Source organism: Castor canadensis, chromosome 8, assembly GCF_047511655.1.
Source record: "Castor canadensis chromosome 8, mCasCan1.hap1v2, whole genome shotgun sequence".
NCBI lineage: Eukaryota > Metazoa > Chordata > Mammalia > Rodentia > Castoridae > Castor > Castor canadensis.
The window spans coordinates 17061400-17077961 of record NC_133393.1 but is presented as its reverse complement, the minus strand read 5'-3'; the positions used below and the strand labels follow the sequence as shown (position 1 = coordinate 17077961).

General features: G+C 49.9%; 1 protein-coding gene across 3 annotated transcripts in view; it reads right to left on the bottom strand.

Annotated features, from left to right (window-relative positions):
- Positions 1–434: 434 nt before the first annotated feature.
- The window catches only part of Kif6 (kinesin family member 6), a 359724-nt gene continuing 343596 nt past the window's right edge, over positions 435–16562 (bottom strand). The window contains exons 14-17 of one of the 3 annotated variants that reach the window (XM_074082265.1): positions 12527–12577; positions 12096–12185; positions 10729–10835; positions 435–4032 (exon numbers count right to left, since the gene is read on the bottom strand). In XM_074082265.1, the coding sequence (XP_073938366.1) occupies positions 4016–4032; positions 10729–10835; positions 12096–12185; positions 12527–12577 (265 nt within the window). In that variant the 3' untranslated portion in view covers positions 435–4015. The remainder of the gene's footprint in view (positions 4033–10728; positions 10836–12095; positions 12186–12526; positions 12578–16562) is intronic. The other 2 variants (XM_074082264.1, XM_074082263.1) reach the window with 2 other exon arrangements.

The following is a 16562-nucleotide window of genomic DNA, read 5'->3' as shown; positions in this document are numbered from 1 at the left end:
CTCATGTAGGGCCTGTCCTGAGCTAGGGGTAGTCCCCATGGGTGACACTGTTGACTTTGGCTGGTCTTGGCACTAGAAAGAGAAACTTTCCAACCAAGCACTTCAAAGAGCAGTTTCCCCTTAGGTGTAGGTAGTACCAAGGGCAGGGGACCTGCTTGCCTTAGTCTAAGGACAGTGATGGAAAAGACACACCCAAAAGCTATTGTAGAGAAAAGATGACAAAACTTGGGGCCAAGAAGTAATAGGATTGGCCTGGGGAAGGCTGCTTTCTTGAGACAAGGAGTTGAGGCAATGGAGAGGGAGGCGAACTGAACCAGTGTGCTGCCTGCTCTTTGCTCTGAGTTTCCCTCGGTGTATGTAAAACTGGTTCAGTCCTTCTGGCCAGCACTGGGCCATGGAAACTGAAATAAAGCAGTTAGTCTTAGAGAGGGCTGCTGTCTCCTTCTGTGCCTACAGTGATTCACCCAGGGCCACAACCGGAGGCCACTTTTCCTACAATGAGGCAGTTATATTAAAGGGAACACTACTTCCACCTCCCACATTTTATGCACATATTCAGGTTCCAACACATAGTCACAGCAACCTGTCTCCACTACTGAGAAGTAAAGCCCTGGCAGCCCCTGAACACGCATCATGTCTCTGTTTAATGACCTTTTGTGAGGGTGTTCTTCACTCTGGCTTTTGGGAACATGAACTATTCCCAGCCCTGTGCTATCTCTGGAAATTACTCCACCTGTTCCTTTTTGATGGTGCCACTCCCTCCTCTATGCCCCCCTACCTTGGGTAATTTCCTCACATGTGTATATTGATCTGTAGTTAGCAGAATAACTTAATTCTGAAGATCTTCAGAGCATATTTTCACTCTTTTCTGAGTACTCTGCCTCACAAATTTAAACCACCTGACTCCCCCTGCCTCAGTTCCATGTCCTCAACTCAGGGAGCCCACAAGATTCCCCATTTCCCTTCTTGCTCTTGGCCTGAAAATGTTCTGGAGACAGTACATTGGAGCAGTCATAGGCCTCACTTCATTTGTGAACCATTCTCTTGAGAGTCAATGTCCCGTGCTGCCTCTTATCCAGTGTCTAAAAACCATTTGTGTGTGTGTGTGTGGGGGAGGGTGTGGTTCGGTTTTTAGTCATTGGAAGCAGGAGAGTAAATCAGGTACCATTTGCTTCTTCATGGTACTATAAGTGGCAGACCCACTTTTTCATAAACAACCAACTGTAAAGTGCCTTTCAATAGGCAGCAGGAAGGCACTTTAGACTGAGAAGTTGTGGATCTAGTTGTATACTGTGTCTGGGTTTTAAGTTCTGTATCAGTTATTGTTACAACTAATGCTGTGCAACAAACCACCCTGAATCTCAGTGGTTTGTGACAAGAAACATTTATTCTTATGACAGTATGTCTTTGGATTGGCTGTGGTTGAGTTGACGGCATTTGGCTGGGAAGCCCAGTTCCCATCTGGGGACAGCTCACATTTGCTCTGTGTGCTCCAGGTTCTGGGCTGAAGGGGCACCAGCTACCCATGTCCACCCCAAGACATTGCTGGAGCAAAAAAGGAATGTGTGTACACTTTTCCAGCCTTGACTGTGTCACAATTCATGCAATATCCCATTGGTCAAAACCAATCACTGGGGAGGCCCAAATTTAAAGTTTGTTGAGTTGAGCTTTCTGGGGACTCCTTTCAAAGCATCCCCAACTCCTCCCATATTCAGGGGCCAGGGGGCTTGGGGAAGGTACACTGTGGTCAAATAGGTGCCCAAATCAAAGGCTCAGTTTCACTGGGAGAAACATTTGGGTAGGAGGCTCCTTACCTGTTGCTGCACACACTGTGCTTGTGACCCACAAGACTCACTCGCGGGACCCCAGTGAGTCAATTCTGTCTTCCTGTTCTCTCTCCTCTCCATTTCCTGTCCTGCCCTAGTGACTGCTCTAGGAGGCTGGTTCACACCCTGTGTGGGGCTGCACCACACATCTCTGTCAATAAGGCCTTTGGATTCAGGAGATAACATCTCAGTGGGAGATGTAAAGTCAATAGACCCTAGGCAGCTTGAGAGGACTGAGGACACCAAGGTGTGCCAGGAACACTGGTGCAGGGTCACAGGGGGCTCGGAAATCCCACACCATCTTCAGGACTCCTGCTCATATGTGTCATGGGCTTTTGGGAGCCTTCTAGAATCAGGTTGTAAGAGCTCTGTTTGGTCTTTGTTGAGCTTAAAGCTCAACAAAGTCTATAAATAAATAAAGTCTAAAAGTAAATAAATAAAATAAAAAATAAAGTCTATAAATAAATAAAGTCTATAAACAAATAAAGTCTAAAAACTAAAGTCTATAAGACTTTACTGAAGACTTACTATGTGCTATAGGACAGTGAGGACCAGGAGCGGCCCCTGCCCCAGTGAGACTCAGTCACTGAGTGAGAGGGCAGTTGAGGGAATAACACCAGCCTGAGAAGCAGGTCTAGCTTCTGACTCTACCACTCATGAATTGGGGAACTATTTATTGAGCACTGACTGTGCTGGTGACACAGCAAGCAGAAAGACAACAGGCTGCTGTTGTCATTGAGCTTTTAGTAAATGGGGGGCAGACTGCTGAAATAAAGCAAGAAAATATACACAACATGTCAGGTGGCAAGGAAGAAAGTAACATGGTGATGGGACAGACAGTGACCAGGGGGTTCTTCTAGGTGGGGTGCCAGCAACTGCTCACCTGAGAGGGGACACTGGCCACTAAGTAGCTGTGTAAGGGAAGCCAAGTCGCCATTTGCCCCAGGTTCCTGATCATATGAAACCAGGGTATGTGTTATAGGAGCTCTGAGGGCCTGCCTAGCTTTCAGACACATGCTTTTGTCTTCTCCTGGGAGATCCATTTCCCAGGCCTAAAAATGTAGGAAAAACCTGCTGAGGAAGTAGCTCAGTGGTAGAGCTCCTGCTTGTCATGCTTAAGGCCCTGTGTTCAATTCCCAACCCCACAAAAAAAAAAGTAAGTAAAGGAGGACCACCCCCTCAAAAGCCAATAATACTATATCTATCTGCCTCTCCTTCCAAGGTCATGAGGCCTTGTATTTATGACACCTAGACTCCAGGAACATGGGAAGGCATTTTTACTCAGTTGGCCTCATTTCTAGGTGCTGTTCCTCCCCTTCCTTCCTTCCCCAACTTCAGCTAGGCTAGGATCCCCTCCAGCGCTGGTTCTACCCATCTGATCTGTGTTGCTGAGTCATTGCCTAGAGTGCTGGGAGGGTTACTAGGACAAGACCCCAGGCAGCTATGTTTTCCCTGTGGGGAAGGGAGCTTTGACTCAAATTCTGCAGAACCCCAAGTGACCTTATGGAGGTCGGGAGGCCCAGGTGCCCAGGCTGCCCCATCTCAAGCTCTCTGCAGAGCTCCTGGGAGCTGTCCACTGCTTTTTGATGCTGCGGAGTCCTTAGACTGAAGGCTGGATGGCTCCCTGGAGACAGGGTCAGACGCTTCCCACAGGTCATCCAGGCCATGAGAGTGATGGAGTGTCCATGCATACCACTGCCTTGCCTGAGGCTCTGAAGCCTTGCCTGGCCTGCCATGGCCACTCCTGGGCTTCTGCACCAGGGGTAGGCCAGGGTGGTAGGCTGATAAATAGCTAAAGTAACTGATTATTATCCCCCTACCTTGCACCACTATGAGTGCCCCCCTGCTACTACATCACGATGGTGCTACTTCATAATCTCAAAGCTTTATCATTCTCTACGTGAAATATCACTACCACAGTGAACTGAAGCCCTCCTCCTGCCCCCATGTCCCTGGCATTGTCCAGCCCTGCCAGCAGTTTGAGCAATCCCAGGAAGGATGTCACCATCAGCACTGCCTAGCCTCTCTGGTGGCGTCCAGGACACATCCCTAAGGAAACACAACTCTCCTTCATTGAAATCAGGTTCACCAGCTGCTCCCAGCAGCCCATTGGTCACTTCTGAAGCTGGAAGTGAGGGGCGGTGCCTTCATTGCACTTCCTTTTTGCAGCAGTGCCTGGCTGGATGCTGTCAGTTGCCTCCCAGACCTGGAAGGAGATAGGATGCTCATGGTTAGCACTGACTTTTCCCAGGACTGAACGGGGTAGAGAGGACGCTGCTGGCCATATCCCCTATACCTGTGTCCTTCCTGCCTCAGAGTGCATTCACTCCCTATGCTCTCACGGGAGATGCCTCCTTTGCCCATTGCAAAAGTTTCCTCTCTCTGAGCAGGACCTACACTCATTTTCCAACTCACAGTTTTCACTGATGTTCCTACTTAATCCTCTGAGAGATTCTCTCTTTGCTTTCTCCCCCATTGTGTCACCTCTGGTGGGTTGGCATGGACAAAGGTTCTCTGGATTGAGAAGCAGGGGCCTTGAGTTCTGGCCAGGACAGTTCTCAACCCATGCTATCTCTGGTAAACCACCCCATTCTCTGGGGCTCATGTTCTTCATTTCCGAATCTCTAGAGCAGATGGATACCTGGGAAAGGCAAGGCAGCCTACATAGCTCTTTGCTTCTCAGAGAGTGGCCCGTGGGCCACCAGCATTAGCTAGTGGGATCTCGCTGAGAGATTTGGAGCCTTGGGCTCCACCAAAACTCTGCATTTTAACGAAGTATGAGAATTGGTGACACACAATCTGCTTAACGTTTGCCTATTATAATAACTGCAAAAGGGAATTTCTAAGATCCTTGTGTGAAGAAATGAACAGAATGTTGTAAAATATTGCAGTGGGCGGAAGACTGAGGGATGAGGCTGGTCAGGGGATGGGTGAGGAGGCAGCTGCACCCAGCTAGGCATGGCCTCGGGTCAGGCAGTGGGTGAAGAGAGTGGGCTCAGTCTACTTGATGCTGTTGAGGAAGAGCTGGTGATTCTCAAGGCCCACCATACATGGGAGGGAGTGTGTGTGTGTGTATGTGAAGTTGAAAACACTCAAGCCCAGGAGCCCTCGGTCCCTCAGCTGTGTGTAAGGACTGAGGCTGGCCTCACTGTGGCATCCAACAGAGATGACCTTCTTTTTAAGATATTTTCACCTGTCCTAATCAAATCCCTGGACAAGAAGGAAGAAGACCAGGCACGCCAAAGCTCATGAAGTTGATGTGCTCAGTCACTCTGGACTTGTGGTTCTCAGCTCTCCTGCACAACAGAAACTCCTGTGGAAATCCTGATACTCTGTCCATCCCACAGCCTTTGAGTTGGGGTCTCTGGGGTGTCCCAGGTGATACTGGTGCACAGTCAAAGCTGAACCCCACTGCTCTCATTTCTCCAGAAATGGGGACCACTGGGTATGTGGCTGCTGAGCAGGTGTGAGGTCTGATGTTTCCTTTGCATTGATGACAAGTGCTCTGGGCTCTGAACACTACTGGTGGAAAGGAACAGGGAGTCTGAGCTAGCTCCCACCCAGCAGATTCCCTGACCGGCACAGACACTTGCAATGATGGGGGAGAAGTTGGTGAGGATAACACTACAAAGCAGGGTTGAGCATGACATATTCCAGGACACAGCTCCTCACACTTGCAGACCTCAGCACATCATTCAAAGTGACATTTCCAAGTGTGTTCACTCTGTGCCCTAGTTAAGTGACAGAGCTCAGTTTGCATTGGGCTGGTGTTTGGCACTTTATGAGAGACTTTCACGAATTTTATCTCTTGAGAGGCCCATGGACCAGGTGAGCATGGGGTCTGCACAACAGATACAGGGAAAGAGTCTCACAGTGGTAGCCTGTCCAAGGCCACCACTTTTTGTTCTTTCTCCCTCCCCATAAGTAGGGCTCCTGAACAGGACAGGAGCAGGAGGTTTCCTGAGGGACCTTGGAGGACCTCGTGATTAGGACGTCACTCCCAAGTTCCTTTCTGGATGGAAATACTTTCAAACTCAGGGGTTAAAGGCAATTAAAAAAAGAGCCTCTAAGAGGGGGTTAACCTCATTTCCTCAGATGTAAAAACCATCCTTGGCAGTGGGAAGTGACAGGTTTGACTCCATGGATGACTAACGCCCCTTGTGGGGGATATATACCTGTCCGCATGCGCCCCTGGCAGGGATTTAAACGTTCCAAGGCGTTTCCCCAAGTCCTAAATCAGGTCGATTCATCCTGGCCCTTGGTGAAGTCTAAGAGCAGTGAGGCGTGTGTTAAATCACCCTCTCTGGGCTCTGCTCCCGGCCGGTAGTCACAAATTCCTGGTAATGAGCACTCCCAAAGAGCCCTGACAGCCTGCACGCTAAATTAAGAGCAGAGGGAGGGCCCAGGGCAGGGAGGAAAGTGTTTGCTTTGGCTGGGATGGTGCCTGGCCCAGGCTGCGTGTTTGCCAACAGGGTGGCCTGATAAGTGGCCTGCGTGCAAAGTGTTTTGTGGTGGGCCCGGCCACCTGCTGTGTGTCTGGAGAGGTCACACTTGCTGGATTCTTTGGCCCCAATCTGGGGGAAAGGAACTGCTCATCACCCTCTCTGTGACTTCCTTTGCAGCCCATGGTCACCAAATAAACTAGGATGTTTTTTCCTTTGAGAATAAAAATTGGATCTTGGAACTTCTATGCGTTTTGATGAATTACTTCCAGCCTATGAACACGTTTGGAGAACAAAGCTCTCAGCTACAGGGCAGGTGGAGGTCATGGCTCTTCCCTCCTCTCTGTTTTGGTCCTTTTTCCTGAGGCCAAGAGGCAAACTCCCAGCAGCAGAGCCAGCATATCTTGGTGGCTGTAGTTTTCAAGACAGCAAGACCCAATGAGGACAGCAGAAAATCTTGGGCATCCTGGCTTTCCCATTCCTTAGCTGTGCCACATAGGGCAAGTTCTTTAACTGCAGTAAGCCTCAGTTTCCTCATCTACCACAAGGGGAATTGTGATCTTGGCTTCTTGTATTTTATGGGACTATTGAGAGCATCACAAGAAATAATGTATATGAAAAAACCTTATACACACACACACACACACACACACACACACACACACATATTTGGTGGGGCTGGGGTTCGAACTCAGGGCATCATGTTTGCAAAGCAGGTGTTCTACCTCTTGAGCCACACCCCCAGTCCATCTTGCTCTGGTTATTTTGAAGCTGTCCAGGCTGGCCTCTCAGCCTCCCAAGTAGCTAGAATTATAGGCATGAGCCACTGGTGCCTGGCTGCTCTACATGTTTTAATAAAAGTGCCCCTGTTTCAGTGAAGCTGTCTGTCCTGTCAGGGACAGTGTTAGCAGGAAGAGGCCATTTTGACACAGACCTGGGTTTGTGCCTCTTCCACTTTTGTATACCTAGGAGTGATGAACTCCTAGGTATACAAAAGTGGAGTGAACATAATCTAAAAATAACGCTTACTGTAGGTTTCTAGAGGGGAGGAGTGACAGTTGATGTCCACAATTTGTTAGAGGGGAGGGCGTCCTAAGGCCCAGTCCATTCCCTCACTAATATCCTGGACACCACTGACCCTCACAATCTTGAGGAAGTTTCTCCTGAAATTCTAGTGCCCTGGTCCCTCATGTCATCAATTCTGTCTTCTAACTGGATCATTCCTTTCAGTCTATAAACCAGACTTCAAAGTCCCCAGTTAGACAAGCCCCTCCTCCTGGCCTCCTACTTTCCTTCACTTCTGGCCCCACCTCTCTGCTCCACCCGCAGGGACTTCCCTGGGAGCCTTCTCTGCAGGCCACCTGAGCTCCTCCCTTGTTCTTTCCTCACCACATCTAGCCCTTCCAAAAATGGTGCCATTCCATGCCCACGATATGCAAATGGCCAGTGCTCAATGTCTTGACTTTCCCCACTCAACTCAGGAGTGTGGGCTCTACAAATCCTTCTCTCTTTGGAACATGTTTTCCTAAAGACCCACCTGAGGCCACACTCACTCTCCTGCTGCCCCTGTCCTCACCTGGCTGCACCTTCTTGATACTTCACTTACTTTCTACCTCTAAATGCTGGCTGCCAAGGGGTCTTTCACAGCAGTTAGAATAACTCTGGCTACACTCTTCAGAGGACACTGTACCCAGCACCCGACAGGATGGTTCTCACATTTCTAGTCCAGCTCTGCCTACAGAGTTGGTCATCCTCTGCTGTCTACTCAACATCTCTTGGATGTCAAGGGCACTGAAACTTCGAATGGACTCTCCATTCTAACAGCTCCTTCCCCCTGCCACACTCCTCCCAGCCTTTCTCATTTCAGTAAATGCTGCTGCCATGCTCTTAGCTGCTCAAATCAAAAGCCCAGCAGATACCTTGACTCTAACTCTCTTCCTGAATCTCACATCCAGCCTACTGGGAAGTTCAGGCCACTCCCATTCCTTGCCTTCACCTTCATAGTAGGGTTGTAGCTGGCCTACTCTTGGCATGTACAGACCCTATTACATATTATGGCCAGACCATGTCACGCCCATGGTTACAATTCTTCAGTGGGTTCCTGCTATTCTGGAATGTAATCTGGTCTTTTTCCCTTGACCACAGGCTAGTGTGACCTGGCCTCTTTGCTCTTGCTCCCTTCCCTCCTACCACTTTGGTCTCTTTCCCCTTCAGGGCATTTTACTTTCTTCTTCTTCTCCTTGGACTGTGGGCACTCAGAACATTACATGGCTGTTCCATTCTCATCATTCAGTCATCACTTCAAGGCTCTCTTCTCCAAAGAGGTCTTCTCACTTACCCAGCTAAAAATGGCCTTCCCAGGCACTGCCTACAACACTGCATACCTTAGCTGTTTCAACCGTCCCCTTACTTGACAATGTGCTCACTGTTGTCTCCTTCTCTCTCCAGAATGCCAGTTTCTTGAGGACTTGACTCTGTCTTGTTCCCTGCTGTAGCAGTGCCTGGCTTATAGGAGTTGCTCAGTGAATATAATGTTCACTGGCTGTTTGCTGTTGTTCAGTGTCTGAGGTATCATTAGAATATCTTGGGCCTATATTTGGAGATCACCAAATCTGATTTTCTTTAAATATTATTTTTGAGACAGGGTCTTACTATGTAGGTCAGGTTGACATTGAACTCACGGTCTTCCTGTCCCAGTCTCCCAAGTGCTGGATTACATGCTCATCTCCTTTTTTTTTTAGACAAGCAAATTGAGAATGACAGGGGTCAGGATGTCACAGCAAGTTGGTGGCAGTGTTGGGCTATCTCAGGCTACAGGAAAGATGTGACAGTGGTGCTGATGTTGCTGGACTTGATGGTGAAGAGGGGACACGAGGCAGGCTGGTGTGCTGGTGAGGGTGCCTGATTGCTACTGTGAGAGTCACAAGGCCATTCTCCAGTTGCAGGACCCTGTCCATGTGCAAATCTCTTCCTGTCTAATCTGCAGATAGGTAGTGGAAAAGCTGAGTGTAGGCAACTCCAAACCTGGGCAGGGTGTCAGCCACACAATCAAGCCTTTCATCTCATCTAGCTATGGTTTGGATAGGGTTCGAGTTTATGCACAAGGGTTCATGTGTTGGAGACTTGGTTCTCACTGTGATGATGTTGGGAGGTGGGGTTTACCAGGAGGTCCTCAAGTTGAGGTTGTCCTCAGAAGAGAAGATAACACTCTTGGGACCCCAAGTTAGGTTGTTGTTTTGGCAGTAATGGGGTTTGAACTCAGGGCCTCATGCTTGCTAGGCAGGTGTTCTACCACTTGAGCCTCTCTGACAGCTTTTTGTTGTTGTTGGGGATTTTTGAGATAGGGTCTCTCGAGCTATTTTCCCAGGCTGGCTTTGAACCTCAATCCTACTGATCTCTGCCTGCTGAGTAGCTAGGATTACATGTTTGAATCGCTGGTGCTTGGCTCCAAGTTAGTTCTTGTGAGAGAGAGTTGCTATAGGAGTGAGACTGACCCTTGAATCAGAGAGATCTGGCTTCTTTTCTCACCATGTGATTGCTTCTTCCTGTTCCCATTTGCCATGAGGTCCTTACCAGTGCCATGCCCTCGAACCTTTAGAACTGTGAGCCAAATAAACTTCTTTTCTTTATTGTTACCCAACCTCAGGTATTCCATCATAGTAATGTAAATGAAATAACAGCCATACCCTCAAGGAGGGCACCTTTTGACATGCCAAGGCAATGTTAAGCCTGGCTGGCAGCCTTTGGGTTCTTGGGATGAGGTAAGGACTAGATACAAGGCTGCAGTAGGGGCCCTGGGCCTTGTACGTGTGGGTGTCTAGGGATGGAAGGCAGAAGAAGAGGCCTGTCCATAGCGTATGGGAGATGGTCAGCTGCCAGAAGGAAAGGGGAGAGGCAGGCCAGTGATGAGGCCAGGAAGAGCCTCTCCTTCTCTTCCTGTTGTCTGACTTGCCACACGAATTTCCTCTGCCACTGACACAGTGTCCTCAGGCCTGGGCTTTCAAGTGTTGCTTATATTCATGGCTCATTGGCAAGAACCACGCTCCACTAGGATAAGATTTCTGGCTAACAAATTACCAAACCATCACTCAGCCCCTTCCTGTTTGGAGAAGGCTGGGCAGGAGAGCTATCTTTGGGGACAGAGAACAAAAGGAGCTGAAGGCCTGGAAGAGCGAGAGCAAGTTCTGCCAATGGGATGTGAGCACTCAGCTGCCCTCCACTTGCGCCTGCCTTGTTATTTCTGGTCCTGACCCAGGGCACTTTCTCCAGGAGGAAGCACAGGCCTGGCACGTAAAGTTGTGAAGGCCGGTCCCGAGGCGTCAGGAGCCCGCAGAAAGCTTCCTCTTTCCTTCTCATCCTGCTTCTTGCTCCAGCCTCCCCCTCACACCCCCTCCCCCAAGTGTTGGCAAACAGAGCTGGGGACGGAGGCCTTGGAGGACTGCCCAGGGAGGCGCACTTACATTTCTTCTGCAGAATGTTCTGTCTGGCCTTGATGAACGCCAGGATGTCTGAATCTGTCTGTCTGTCCCCGGTGAGAGGGATGGTTGATACCGGCCTCTCGGAGATGCTGGGAATAACCACATGTCACAATTCACTACACCTTAAGACTGGACTCAACCCTCACTTTCTGAAATGCTTTACCAGTTCTGGTGACCCTCTCACCCAGGAAGGCCTGGGAATAAAATTCAAACTGTCTCATGACCTACCAGGTCCTGTGCTCTGACCCTGGTTCACTGTCCTGGGGCCACACCGGCTTTTCTGCCACCTGAATAAACCAAAGGCCTTCCAGCCTCAGGGCCTTTGCTCTAGCTGTTTTCTCCCTGGACTGCTCTCCCCATACCTTACTGAAGCTGAGTGTGGCTTGCCCATCTTTTTCACTGCCTGTCCCCCATATCAGACTTACCCATTCTGACTTCATTTTACCCATGTCTCCTTTTGCACCCAACTTAGAGATGGCATCCGGGAGGGTGTCTCCCCATTACATATGCACCTCCCACCATGGTTTAGGCAGAGGTGACTATTCTCCCATCCCCCTTTAAAACAGAACGATAGCCAGCCTCCTTTGAGCTGTGTGAGTAATGACATTTGTGTGGGATTGCCAGGAACTCCTCTGTAAAGGGAAGGATGCATGCCCCTCTCCCTCTTTCTCCATCCAAGAGAACTCAGAGCAGAGCACTCCCTCTCCCCTGGTGTTGCCAGTCTGCCAGCCTCACGTCAGCATTCCTCACAGCAGGGGACAGTGTGCACACCTTTAGAGGGCAGCGAGGACCGTATAACGAGGGCTGTTATACACAGTCATTCTTGGTGTGGGCGTCCTAGCTGCAGTTCAGTGAGAGTCACTATGGCAAGTTGTACAGGGCTTAGGGGATGGATGGGGTGTTGGTGGGAGTCAGCCTTGGGCAGAAGAGGAGGTTGGCCAGGTGAGCGGGAGGTAAGCAGAAGTCCTAGTCAGAAGGCACAAAGAGCACTCACTAAGAGGCCTTAGCAACTTTGTCTCCCCCAAGCACACGGTTCCAGCCTTGAGGCCCCAGGTCTGATTCTGCAGTGGGGCCCTGGGCTCTGTTGGAACTGCACTGGGGCTGCACTTTTCCTTATGTGGCTTCACTCTGCTGGACAAGGCCCCAGTTTCCTGGGAGAGTGTCAGAATGTGTGAGAGGCCCTGGAGGATCCCCAGGGCACCAGGGCCAAGGTCAGTCTCGAGTTCTAGCTGTGCACCTACTACAAGGGGCCCCTTAGGTCATGAGGGAAAACAGTGGGAGACTTTTAGGCCCACTCTGCCCACTGTAGGGGCTGACGCTGGTATCAGACAGAGGAGAGGACCACAGACCTGCCTTCTGGCTGGGCACCGATGCTGCTCTGTTCCCGGCTGTGAGGGCTGGGGCAAGGTGAGGGCAGGATTTTCCTGGCATTCCCGTCACTGCAGAAACAAAATGACAAAAGCAAAGGGATGGGGAGGTTTGTAGGGGGAGAAATTCAGGGCTTCCGCTTCGGGGCCTTTATGTCTAAGTGTGTGCTTCCAAAATTCATATGTTGAAGTTGCAATGCAACATTACTAGGAAGTAATAGAGTGTGTGTGTGATAGTTTAGATGAAGTCTTGGGGATGGGATCCGTGTTTATAAGAGGAGGAAAATAAATGAAAGACTAGGTCTCGAGGAGAAAGTCAAGTGACTGGGACTAGGGACCTTACGGAAGGATCGTCAGGAAGCTCCTTTACTCCTTAGTTAAGTAGGAGGATGCAGGGAGACTGGGGCCCTTACCAGACATGGAATCTGCCAGCACCTTTATCTTGGACTTTCCAGCCTTGAGAACTGTGAAGAAGAAATGTTTGCTGATAAGTGAACAAGTCACCCAGTGTCTGGTATTTTGTTATGGCAGCCTGAACAGACTAAGCTGAGAGCCAAGAACTCTCTGTCTCGGGTGACTTATGCACTAATTTTTATGGTTGGAGCAAAACATGTGCTAATTGTAAAAGATGAGCAACAAACAATGATTGCAACTGTCATTTATGGACACTGTCTACAAACCAGTCCCCTTGAAAGCACTCGGTAAACATCATGCCATTTAATTCTCTCAGTCGTAAGAGGAGGATGTCATTAGTCCCATTTAAAAAAAAATTATTATTATTTTTTGGTGGTACCAGGGCTTGAACTCAGGGCCTCACATTTGCTGGGCAGGCGCTTTACCACTTGAGCCACTGCACCAGCCCATATTATTCTCTTTTTATAGATGAGGAGACTGAGGTGTGGAGGGATGGACCTGGGGCCCATCCCTGCTCTGAGGTTTCAGGCAGTGCTTCATTAACCGACTCCAGGCTGTCGTTCCCAGGGGGCTCACTCCAGTTTCCCCCTGACCACACTTTGTGCCCCTGGTGGTCTCCACTGACCAGCTCTGTGTTACCAGAGTGAGGAGCCACTTCCGACAGCTCAAGAGGTGCTTTGAGCCCCTTAAACATGGTTGCCTGACATGTGTTCCTGGCCTTGGATTCCTGGCTGCTGCAGGGAACCCAAGGGTTCTTCTTGCGAGGGGAGGATGTGGGATGCCAGTTAGTTCCACGTGTCTCTCGTGACAAGTTCCCTGCGCTAAGTTGTGTTGTAAGGATCCAGTGGTGGGGTCAGACTCAGGACTGTAGGTCAAGCAAGAAGGAAGGGAAGTCAGAGAACAGTTCCCGCCACCCCCCCCTCCCACAGCTGCTCAGTTTCCTAGCAACCTAGAGACTCCTGCAGGGAAGTGGAGGACTCCGCGCTGAGGATGGCGCGGGCTGATGTAGTACCAGAGGTAGCCACAAGGTGACAGGCTCTGCACGTTTGTCTTTGGAGAACTGGGGCCAGTTGTCAGGGCTTCTAAGCGGTTGCTGGTGCAGGTTTAGAGAAAGGAAGAAGGGCTTTTCATCCTGCAGTTGTTTCATTTACAGCAGGTCAAGGTCAGTTCGGAAGCAAGAGCATATTTGCAAGACAAACTCATTGGCACGCAAATAGCTTATTAACTCCCTGGTTTCCCAGTGAGCCTTTCTTCATATGCCAGGGGGAGTTCACAGGTGCCAAACTGTTGAGGGCTGGGAGTAGGGAGAAGAGGAGAGATGGACGGGGCAGGGAAGAAGGGTATCACCACACCACAGCCGGTAGGGACATCAGCGTCCCCTGCAGAGGCCAGCACCCACCCATCTGTTGCCTCAGGCAACTCATGCAGGAGGATGCTGCAATGTGGAGGCTTGTGGCTCCCGAGTGAGCCCTGGATGCCACAGCTCAGTTTCTGCAACCCTCAGAAGTGGGCCACCGGTGGCTTTGTCTTCTATCTTTGCCCCACCAGCCTTTGGGACTGAATTCATTTCTCCTGTTGATATCCCTTCTGGAGAGGGAGTACATCAGCTATCAGAATGAATTATCTCCCTCTTAATAAGGATTAATGAGCAGTATTAACAATAATTGGGCCTCCTGGGCTTCTGGAGTGTTTCGTGTGAGCAGCCATCAGGATCTGGTTACCAGGCTTTCAGGCTGTCTGCAGAGGACCAGCTCCAGGGCCAGGAATGCCTGTAGCCAGAGTGGCCAACCCAGAGCTCAGGTGAAAATAAATAGCTGGGCTTTTAAGTGGCATTGAACCTTTATCTGCTCATGGAACAATAGTGTCCGACGGATGCTGGTGCATCTTACAGATGAGATGAGGGAATAATGAAGTGGGGGCTGGCTGGCCCAAGGCCATCCTGCTGGGGAGAACTACAGCTGGAATCGATATGCACACCTGTGTGAAAGTCTAAACGAGGGGTCTCCTTGGAGGTAGCCAAGGATGGTCTGGTGTACACCTTTGAAATCTAGGGTTCTCAACTTCAAGGTTAAGGGCCTCTTGGCAAGCTCATCCAGGGACCATCTGAAATTGGGATATTTAAGGAATGTCTAGGAATGCCCAAGGCCAGGCCAGGCCCTGGTTCCAGCAAAGCGGAAGCTGGGGGAGCAGCATCAGGCTGATGTTGGTGTCCCAAGGAGATTGGGGAGGCCTTGCCCAGAGGCTGGTTCTAAGACCATTCCATAGGAGAGGCGAAGGCTGCAGCATAATGGACAAAGCAGTGAAGAAGGATGAGGGGAAAAATGCACAGGATGGGGATAAAAGGAGAAAGCAACATTAGGTGGTAATAAATGTAGGTAGAGCAAGATCGTGGATGAGAGGGATGGGAGAAAGATGGGATCAAAGGAGAAGAACAGAGAGGGGAAAGGAGGGAGGGAGGGAGGGCAGGGGACTGGAGAGAGGTGGGAGGAAGGACCAAGAGCCAGCATATGTGGGGTTTGGGGGTCTGGGTTTAATTGGTATCTCTATATAATTAACAACAGAGGTTAAAAACATCTCATCCCCTTTCTGGGCCTCAGTTTCCTCATTTAAAGTTGGGGGTCAAACTCAAGCTTTCTCAGCTGAAATGGTGAAGGCGAGTGGCAGGGAGTTCTGGGTTTCCAGTTCTTAGAAGGCTGACCTTCTCAGGAAACACAGTACGGTGCTTTGAATATCCTGGTCCCTTAAGAAAATCAGACCATGTGGATATATTTAAAGTGTGGGGGCCCAAGAAGTAGCGGCTGGTGTTGGGAAGGTGATAAAAGAAGCCCATTTGTGTTAAAAATTACAGTACTAAATGACTTGCCCCTAAAGGGCTGTCATTGATGTGAAACCAGATCGATGTGAGGAGGAGGGGCAGTGACAAGACTGACAGGCCTGGGTGCAAATCCTGGTCTCATCACTTACTAGCTGGGTGGCCTGGAGCAAATTACCAATCTCTCTGAGCCTGAGTTTTCTCATCTACCAAAAGGGGGAAAATGATACACTTTGTTTGGTACCTGGCCTGTAAGGGCCCTCCCTCCATAAATGGTGGGGGATATTAATCAGGGTCAGAGAAGAAAGCCATTGTTGAGTCCTTGGAGAATTTAGAAACGTCAACAGCTAATCCTCCACTGTTGGCTGTTCACAGAGAATGTGAGAGATGTCATGATGCCCAGGACAGGGTCTTCTCTACCTCCCCTGCTGGAGCTTGGTGGGCTCTCTGGTCAGCCTTCCAAAGCAAAGGGCAAGTGGCTTCTTGGTCAGAGGTGGAGCCCTAGACCTCTTCCTTTCCATTCTCCAGCAGGGATTCCTTTCCTCTCACTTGTGTAAGTGTGACCTTCCACTCACAAATCTTGGAACTCAAACTACTATGTGTGTAGGAATTTGGGGGAAGGTTGTCACTCACAGTTGAGGTGTCTTAAAACTGTCCAGGACACTCAATTATTTTGCCAAGGGTCAGAGAACCCAATCAGAGCACCAGGCCCATGGCACCACAGGTGATGGGGCTGAACAGTGATCAGGGCCCACCTGAGAGTCAGCTTCCCAAGGACCTGCCTCCCAGCAGCTATCAAAAGGATTTGGAGTGGAGCTCTGGGAGCAGGATTTTGGGGAAAGCTCGTGTGAGTGATCTTATGAGGACTCTTGAAAGCCAAGGTTTAAGATTTCTAGTCTACTTCACCCTCATAGCCTTGGCTCTTGTGAGGTATACACTGGACTCTCCTGACACCCCTGACATCCCAGCTTCATTGTCTTTGAAACACACAAGAACCATGGGAGCTGGGGCTTCCTATTGTTGAGGAATCTTTCTAGCATGGGAGGCACACAAGAAATCAGAAGAGAGGCTGGGGGACTGGGGGAATGGGACAGCCATCATTGAGTCTGTGCTCTGTGGAGGCCTACAGTGGGTCTCTGACTGGAGGACAACGTGCCCTCATGTGACTCAGAGTGGAGCCGACGTGATGGCGGGGAAGCTTTGTCCTTGTCTGGGTTTGTCCA